General features: G+C 36.0%; 1 protein-coding gene across 3 annotated transcripts; it reads right to left on the bottom strand.

The window, feature by feature from the left end:
* Positions 1-851: 851 nt before the first annotated feature.
* Positions 852-8005, bottom strand: LOC132160059 (stonustoxin subunit alpha-like). Of its 3 annotated transcripts, none has more exons than XM_059569749.1 (4): positions 7055-8005; positions 6509-6601; positions 2367-2420; positions 852-2179 (listed from the first exon to the last, which is right to left on the bottom strand). In XM_059569749.1, exons 3-4 carry the CDS (start codon positions 2410-2412, stop codon positions 1638-1640), a joined length of 588 nt encoding a protein of 195 aa, XP_059425732.1. In that variant the 5' UTR covers positions 2413-2420; positions 6509-6601; positions 7055-8005; the 3' UTR covers positions 852-1637. The 3 variants fall into 3 exon arrangements, with proteins under 3 accessions (XP_059425732.1, XP_059425733.1, XP_059425731.1); XM_059569750.1 differs by having other exon boundaries at positions 7114-8005; XM_059569748.1 differs by having other exon boundaries at positions 6509-8005.
* Between the last annotated feature and the right edge of the window lie 1865 nt (positions 8006-9870).

Below are 9870 nucleotides of genomic sequence, written 5' to 3'. Positions count from 1 at the left end.
CATATCCATTAAAACCACACAGTGATAAGACTCAACAACAATGGAAAAAAAACAATCTAAAATGATTGATCAATGAATAAACCAATGAGTATTAAATGCTTATAATAAAAGATTATATGATAAAAGAATAATACAATGATTAAAGATAATAAATGATGAATGAATGTTAAAAAAAGCAACACACACGCAGGTTGCCATGAAGAATCCTTAGATCCTTCGCCTTTAGGAGTAAAAAGATCATTTTCATTTGGCACTCTAGCGACTGTAAATTAAGCCAAGTACTGAAAAATTGGCTGAAAATCATAAAATGCAAAATCCTGCATTGTATATGTAGCCCTCTAAGCAAGCTGTGCTCTTGAGATGAAGTTGTCGTCGTAACTAACAGATAAAATAAAATAAAAATCTGAACTACCATGCAGTGGTCCCAGAAAGTATCTAGACACTTAAGTCCCACTTACGTAAAAATCTGAATTTCATTGTATTAGATACTACATTGTGCAATCAAAAGGATTCTACGATTATATCTCAAAACCGAACAAAGCTCATTTTGTAAAACGTTTTGGTTGAAAAGTGTACTTAAAATAAGGCAGCGGCTATTTGCACGATAGATGCGGTTTACGCTAAGTGCAAAGTTGGGTTGAAACAGTATTTTCTGCTATTTATACTACTTATTGCAAATAGTGCCAAATACTCAGTACTTGTGGTACATTATAAAACAGTATGCAGTAATAACATATTGATTGTAAATTATAATTTTAAGTGAAATTATTAAATGGATGCTACTTTATTGGGACAATAAAGCAGCTCCCTACACCTAACCTAACCCTACCTGTTACAAGGAGTCAGAGATGTTTGGATCCATTTGCAGTATATTTAATAAGAGAATGGTCAGACAGGCAGTAATCAGAGAACATCGTCAAGTGTGTCAAGTGATTTCCAAAATCAGAAATAGTAACAGGCAGAGGTCGGGGCAGGCAGCAGAGAATCAAAGTCGGTATAGTAAGACATGGAAAGAACAAACACTAGGGAAACCCTCGGAAATGCTAGACGGGGCTAAACAAGACTTCACAATCATCGAGAGTCCAAACACAGCATTTATAGGGGAGTGGTAATGGGGAACACCTTGTGGTAATTAGCCCTAAGCACAGGATTATGGGAAATGGAGTAGGGAATGGAAATGGACACCAAATACAAGAGTCCTGAGTGGAGTGCCCTCTACTGGAGTTCATGGGCACTCCAGCTGATGATCATAACACTACCTGATACTTCAAAATAAAATGAAAATGCCTTTCTGATGTAATATGAGATGTGAAAAAAGGGTCAAGAATGAGTTTGGCAAAAGGTGGATTCGAACTCGGGTCGATTGCATCAAAAAGTCTGTGCTATGCATTTTACCACTTACTCCACTGATGCTGTTATTTGACAGCCATCTTTTGTTGTGTTGACTATCCCAAGCATATGTTAGTGGGTGGAGTTAGTGTAAATAGCCTCTGCCAACAAGGCGAGACATTTGCACTTAGTGTAAATAGACAGTCCAATAAAATAAAGGGCACTTGTTTTGATATTATTAGCTTTGTTTAAAGAGTGCAAGTACTTTTTTGGAGCCACTGTAGATCACGTAGTGAATTTGAAATGACTCAACCTGTTTTTTTAACATCACAGAGAGACACTGAATTAGTATACAGCACAAATCCAGCACAGAGGGGTTCTTTGAATGTGGTGTTGAATGTGTGTAAGTGTCTGAGTGTGTTTGTGTCAGAGATGCTGTAGAAGGATAGAATCCCGGCCGGCTCGTCCAGATACACGCCAAATTTGTTTAAGGGAGGTGCTGGGGGAGGAATGTGTGTTCCCATATTATCATGCCAGGCAATCAGTTTCTCCCCGAAGCAGCTCAGAATCCAGGATTTGTCATTAGCTCCAAACCTGCTTTCAAAACCTTCTCCTTTCCTGCCGATTCCTTCATAAGACACGACCATATCACCCAACCCGCTCCATTCAGCCTCCCAGTAACAGCGTCCAGACAGACGCTCCTTACACAGAACCTGCGGAAGGCCATCAAATCTCTCTGGATGATCAGGATATATCATTGGATCTGGATTACATATCAACTTCTTGTTGCTCTCTACAACAGCGAGACGATTGTGTACTGTGTTTTGATCCAGTGTGAGATCACAGAAATCTGCACACACAAAAAAAGAGAACACAATTAAGACCACAAACTATGTTCAAGAATCAAATTGGTCAAACTGGACTTTTAGTTTCCACAAAAACATTTTTGACCACATGTATACAGTAAACCTAAATCTTATTCTAGTCTTCTGTAAAAGGGTGTCCTGTAAAAAAAAAAAACGTATGTGTAGACCTACATTTCAGGAGCTCTTCTCTATTCATGTTCTCTCCACTGTGTTCCATGATCCTGACTGTTAAATAAAAAGAAAAGCATAATGTGTCATATTCTGTTTATTGCACTCACCAATAATGTTGTAGAAAAAAAAACACAAACAAAATATAGAACAGTAAATAATAAAGCGGATAGTTCACACAAAAAAGAAAATTCTGTTATTAATAATTCATCATCATGTCGTTCCAAAGCCGTATGAACTTTATCTTCAGAACACAAATTAAAATATTGTTGATGAAATCCGAGAGCTTTCTGAACCTGCATAGACAGCAACCTAACTACTACATTCATGGCCAAGAAAGGTACAGTAGTAAGGACATTGTTATAATAGTCCATGTGACATCAGTGGGTAACACTTTAGAATAATGATCCATTAGTTAATGTTAACTACTTTAGTTGACATGATCTAAGCGAGAACAATCCTTTTACAGCATTTATTAATCTTAGTTTATGTTAATTTCAACATTTACTTATGCATTATTTAAATCAAAAGTTGTGCTGCAGCAGAAGAGTGTTTAGAGATGCACAGAGGTACGTTAGCCTAATTCACACAAGCTCTCTCTCTCTCTCTTTCTGTGTGTGTGTGTCTCTGTCGCTGTCGCTCTCCTTCTAATAACTTCATTAATAACTGCATTTGAATGCTATCAATGGCTCAAGCTCCATTAACAGCTTTAAAACATCATTTTGGTACTAGCAAATGAGGCATTGGATAAGATGCGGAAGAAATAGTCCTACTTACAATAGCAATAAGTACAAAAACCGGACGAATCCCTTTAAATAAATCATCGGATCGATGTATTGAGGTTTGGTAACCATAGATTAAGCGGAATAATTGACAACGGGGTGTTGAATTATTAGAGAAATAATGCACACCTGAGATCAGGGCCGTGCACAGACCTTTTGAGGGGCATGTGCTTAAACTGAAAAAGGGCACCCCCCTGCCTTTTTTATATCAATTATATATATTCTCTTTTTTAGCTATTCTGATTGGTTTTATAAGCTAATTTGTATTATTTGGTTAACATGATTTTGAATGAAATTGAGAAGAGGGGAAGGTGAGCAATGAGTCAAGTATTTTTGACAAACGTTTTTGAAATATAATTTAAGTAATTATGTCCTACTCAATTCCAGATTATAAGAAACTATAGCCATACCGTTACTATAACATATCCAACATGTATCCGCCTACCTGGCAAAAATGTTATACTGTGGTGGACCAGGGATGTTGGTCTCTTGAAGGTCTCTTATTCACTACACTTTCCCTAAAATAAGCCAGCAATGAAAAAATAAATAAAAATAGTGTGAAAAGTACAGTTGCAGTGAAAAGCATTTCTGAAGGATCACGTGACACTGAAGAGTACTGAACTGGAGTAATTGATGCTAAAAATTCAGCTTTGATCACAAAAATAAATTACATTTTAAAATATATTCAAATAGAAAACACTTATTTAAAATTGTAAAAATATTACACAATATTACTGTTTTTGCTGTATTTTGGATCAAATAAATGAAGCCTTGGAATGAATCGTGAATTACATTCTGCATGATAAAATATAAAGATTTCACAGTGATCTTCTGTAATTTTTTTTATGTACAACTACATTACTGTAGTAAACCCATATTTTACTACATTTTATACATGTGAGGACGAGCCTAAATGTTAATAAATTAAGTGTATCAGCAATCATGAATCAAAGAAGAAATTTCTTAGAAATATATGTTATCTAGGTGATGAGGATCATGCGTCGCTTTGTGTAAGTTCCAGTACGAAACAGCGCGGGGGCGCACTTGTTATGGTTTTCCGATGGTAAAAACAAATTATATGTTGTTGTATTACTTATCAATATATAGTTTTTGACCAGCGAATGTGTGCAAATGTGAATTTTTTTTTTTTGTCCGTTATTAAAACGGCGCCTGCCGCTGCCGGCATCACATTACATTTTCATCTACAGGTTACAAACTAATTTTTGTAGCTATATAGACGGAGCGCTCAGTTTTTCCTGTGGTAAAATGCATTTGGCCAAAATCGCATTTTATAAAAGATGAAATGCAACTGTATGCAAAGGCTATTTAAGTGTTGGCTATGACTATATGGCAAATGCTAGCCCTCTCTCTCAGGCGACATCCCACATGTCTCAGTCAGTGAGTCAGTCAGACATCAAATAAATAAAATATGAGCCTTTAAAGACATAGTGTTTAGTAGTACTTATTCAAACAACAAGATATTTATTTACCCTTCGCAAAACTTTGTTCAGCTCAGCTGTTGTCTACTGTGTGACTGCTGTGGAACTTCAGTTGATTCAATGAGTTTAGAGGGGGCGGAGTTACAGCTTGAGGATCGAATAAGATTTACACAAGCTCGTTTTAAGAACTTTCATTTGCTTAATGTTTGTAAAACGGACAGACAGACGTAAAAAAAAAAACACCACCAAAAAAAAGGGCACTTCGGAGTGTAAGGGCAAAAAGGGCATGTGCTCTGCACAGGTTGAGCCCTACCTGTGCACGTGCCTGCCTGAGATGTAACGGCCATTCCACTTCACGTCGTGGCCATTATTCTAAAGTGTTTCCCATCAGTGGCTCTACCATTATTTTATGAAGCTACGATAATACTTTTAATGCACAAAGAAAAATAATAAAAATGACGACTTTATTCAAAAATTTCTTCTCTTCAGTTTCAGTCGACGTGCATTAAAGGGTTAGTTCACCCAAATATTACAATTATTTCATTAATGACTCACCTTCATGTTGTTCCAAACCCGTTAGACCTCTGTTCATCTTCAGAACACAGTTTAAGATATTTTAGATTTAGTCCGAGAGCTTTCTGTCCCTCCATTGAAACTGTGTGTATGGTATACTGTCCATGTCCAGAAAGTTAAGAAAAACATCATCAAAGTAGTCCATGTGACATCAGAGGGTCAGTTAGAATTTTCTGAATCGTCGAAAATACATTTTGGTCCAAAAATAGCAAAAACTATGACTTTATTCAGCATTGTCTTCTCTTCCGTGTCTGTTGTGAGCGAGTTCAAAACACTGCAATGTAGTGATGTCCAGTTTGCGAACGAATCACTCGATGTAACCGGATCTTCTTAAACCAGTTTACCAAATCGAACTGAATCGTTTTAAACGGTTCGCGTCTCCAATAAGCATTAATCCACAAATGTCAGTCACAAATGTCAAGTGTCAGCCACATTAAAAAAGTTAACAGCTTAAGTCATTTGTGGATTAATGCTTATTGGAGAAGCGAACCATTTCAAACGATTCAGTTTGATTTGGTGAACTGGTTCAAGAAAATCCGGTTACATCGAGTGATTCGTTCTCGAACCAGATATCACAAACTGCTTTGTTTTGAACTCTCTCACAACAGACACGGAAGAGAAGACAATGCTGAATAAAGTCATAGTTTTTGCTATTTTTGGACCAAAAAATTCTAACTGACCCTCTGATGTCACATGGACTACTTTGAAGATGTTTTTATTACCTTTCTGGACATGGACATTATACCATACACACAGCTTCAATGGAGGGACAGAAAGGACTAAATCTAAAATATCTTAAACTGTGTTCCAAAGATGAACGGAGGTCTTACAGGTTTGGAACGACATGAGGGTGAGTCATTAATGACATCATTTTAATTTTTGGTTGAACTAACCCTTTAACAAGCACCACGACATATGCTTGATGCTTCTGATACTGTACATGAGCTGGCGTTCAGACGAAGAACTTGGATGCACTGCACCTTGTTTAGGAATGAACACACATGCATTGTGCTACTCTTATGAATGTTCATCGAAGACTAACATGCAAGAGAAGAAATTGTTGAATAAAGTCATTATTTTTGTTTTCTTGAGCACAAAAACTGTTCTCATAAATCTCTAATTGTGGACAAAATACAGATGTCCGACATTTACTGGTCAAAATCCTCATTAATTGAGCTTGATTTTGGTGAATTGTTATTAATGTAATGACGATGCCAAATATAATGACAGTTTAAACAGTGTTTAATTATTCAAAAATTATAGGGTTTTTCACATTTCCTGAAAAGTAGAGTTTGGAGATACATACAAGGTTTCTGTCCAACAGCGACAAGATATAAGATTTAAAAATTACCTCAACTTCTCTGGTTAGCAGCTTCACTCCTGAATCCTAAAGTTATTGTTACTTGGGTAAGTTCCTTTAGACTGTAGTTTAATGTTTGTAGAGCTGAAACAACACAAATGAGTGAACTTACAGGTGCACAGTCTAAATATACAACTCTGCAAGATTAAGTAATTGACCTGTAAGTATACACCACACCCCTTGGTTACTTATGCTTTACGAAAACATTACTTTAGAATCGAGCAAAGCTTTCAGTGAGCAGTGTAACTTTCAATAAAATGTTCACATAAAGTGGTACAGATATATTTGATATTATTCTTACTTGGGCTAAAATCTGCTGTAACATGATTGAAAACTGAAACCTAAAAACTAAAAAATAAATAAAAAACAAAACAGAGCATACAATATCATGATCATAGGTAAATAACAGTAGTATCTTTTAACATATTTAACATATTTCTCTATATATACTGTTGGTAAAAATGTGATGAAAATAAATATAAAAGGTGCAACACCATATCCCCTCAGGTTTATAGGTTTATGAGATTTTAAAATTACCTCAGACTTACCAGTTTTGACAAAATGAGTCAAAGATCAGAGTTTGAAGAATGACTGACCTTTATCACAGCACCACACCCATTAGTTACACATGCTTTGCAAAACCTTGAATAAGAATCAAACTGAGCTCCAAGTAAGCAGTGTGACTTTCAGTGAGACGGGTTAATTATTGAATCAGAGTTTGTAAATCTTCATCCATGTGTAAAATGCACTGGATTTGTGTGTATTTTAAGACTTTTCTGGCAGTGCTCTACTCTTCAGTCAATCAGATTCCAGCTTATTGACATGTCTTCATTTCACTTCCTTCTACTGTAGTGAAGTGAAGCCAAAATGTCACAAGATCCCAGCTACGGAGGGTGGATAGGGCCAAAACACTTTAAACGGAATATGAAATTTGGCCATGTTGACCTGCACTGTTCGTCCACATTAACACAGCAATTTCGAGTGCTTTTCTTTTCTTTTTCTTTTTGGATGTTAAGAAATGCACATTTTGGCCATGTTAAGGTGTCAGTTTTTGACACATTTCTTTAGTATATGTAAAGATGTACAGTTGTTTGTACCAACTTGTACCATGTTAAGATGACAAATTTGAACGTGTCTCTGAATGTATATCTTTTATGTCATATTTAAAAGGCTATTTTAATAGGCTTTTTTTCTACATTTCTAAGTAAAACAATGGAATAAGAAGAACAAGACGACAATGGAATAAAATCAGTCTTAACAAAATTCATTTGAACTACAGAGGTGGCATAGAAGAACACAAAAGTGGCATATAAGTGTTTATAGACATTTAAGGAGGCTCAGAGGTGGCATGAGTGCATAAATTCATAAATTCATGTTGAGATTAATTTTGAAAATAGAAATATTCACTGATTTAAATAACAGAAATGATACTTTAAAAATGAAACTAGGTGGAAGCAAATCACTAATTTTATCACTGAATCATTCATTCAGTTGATTCAATTGAAAGACTGTTTTATTCGGGAACGAAGCAAGTGACTGTCTTTATAATAATAATTAATTAATAATAATAATTCCTTACATTTAGGCATTCAAAGCACTTTATTTTGTCAGGGGGGTATCTCCTCATCCACCACTAGTTTGCAGCATCCACCTGGATGATGCGACGGCAGCCATATTGCGCCAGAACGCCCACCACACACCAGCTTACTGGTGGAGAGGAGACAGAGTGATGAAGCCGATCATCAGATATGGGGATTGTTAGGAGGCCATGATGGTCAAAGGCCAATGGGCAAATTTAGCCAAGATTCCGAGGTCACACCTCGTCTCTTTTCGAAAGACATCCTTGGATTTTTAATAAACACGGAGGGTCAGGACTTCAGTTTAACATCTCATCCGAAGGACGGTGCTTGTTGACCGTATAGTGTCCCCATCACTACAATGGGGTGCTAGGACCCACACAGACCTCCCCTGCTGGCCTCACTAGCACCTCTTCCATTTATGAATTGGGGATTAAATTATAGACTGACTAGATTAGTTTAAAAACACACATTTATTCATAAAAGAAACACCAATGTGTTTGAAGGTTTGAGATGTGAAAACTCCAGTTTTCAGTATTAAAAAACTCTCCCACTACTAATTTCCAAATGGTGCAATGCTCCATGTATGTATCAATGTCCTGTTTATTCACCTCTAACTATTGTTTGTATTAAGTACCTATTTTAATTTTTTTTTTTTTTTGTATATATGTGTAACTGTTGCTTCCTGGAGGAACTATGTTTCACTTTTAACCATTGCCATGCAATGTGCTAAAATGACAATAAAGTTGACTTTGACTATTAACACTAAGTGCAAATAGTCTGCCTTGTTGCCAGAGGCTATTTAAACTAACTCCGCCCACCAAAATCTGATTGGGATAGTCAACAAAAATACTAAAATCTAATATCAGTCCCTAGTAAGGTGGCATCCATTTAATAATTTGAATTAAAATGATAATTTACACTCAATACATTATTATTATGTACTGTTTTATAATGTACTACAATACATAGAGAGGTGAGGTTTGTGATATTTACTGAAGCCGGCCACCAAGGGGCAATCAAAAATGTTTTGGCTTCACTTTATGAATGTGTGCGGCACAGCCAGTTATTAGCATCAAACTCTTATTTGATTATGAGAAACTGTGTATCATTAAAGATGTAAGCTTCAATATTAGACTGCTGTTTATAATAAAACTGCTACAGTGACAGTAATTTCTTAATTTATACTAGAAGAACACAATCAACATGCAAAATCAGTAGTTTTGGCATTTTTAATAGAATAACAGCACACATTTGTATCATCCTCGTATGCTAGTAATCCGCTAAACAGCATCCATAGGGCTTATAGTCAGAAAGTGTGCTTATTAGAAGAAAAGTGATATACTTACATGCTAATATTTCTTTAGACAGAATGATACTTTCTATTCATTTTCCACACAATTATGCCATCTGATGAGCATTAGCTGCTTCCAGTGCTGTCTGCCTGTTTTCTCTGCCTCAGTAGATGTTTCAGAGGAAGATCATTTCCTGCATATGTTCCACTCATCTCATATTACATGCTCATAATGCCCTGCCTCTATGACCAAGTTACTTTCGCTTTCTGTCTTTGTGCAAAATTAAGGGCTAAAATAATGCAAAAATACACATTTATAGCCTATACAAAAAAGACCACTTAGAATTGACTGTTAAAGTAAGATGGTGTCTCCACCAATCACATAATGTATCAGATAAGTGATCAAATATCAAGCTAATTAAAGAATTCAATAAGTTGTGGGGGGGGGGGGGGGTAATACTGTTATTTAGCAAGGATGCTTT

This window comes from Carassius carassius, chromosome 16 (genome assembly GCF_963082965.1).
Source record: "Carassius carassius chromosome 16, fCarCar2.1, whole genome shotgun sequence".
Lineage (NCBI taxonomy): Eukaryota > Metazoa > Chordata > Actinopteri > Cypriniformes > Cyprinidae > Carassius > Carassius carassius.
Note: the sequence above shows the minus strand (reverse complement) of the source record. Positions and strands in the feature narration are given on the sequence as shown.

Excerpts from the sequence above, each read along its gene's own strand:
- LOC132160059 (XM_059569748.1), bottom strand. The coding sequence starts at position 2,412 with ATGGAACACAGTGGAGAGAACATGAATAGAGAAGAGCTCCTGAAAT. Across the intron at positions 2,180-2,366 it reads TAGAGAAGAGCTCCTGAAAT|ATTTCTGTGATCTCACACTG; the intron begins GTAGGTCTACAC and ends TTGTGTGTGCAG.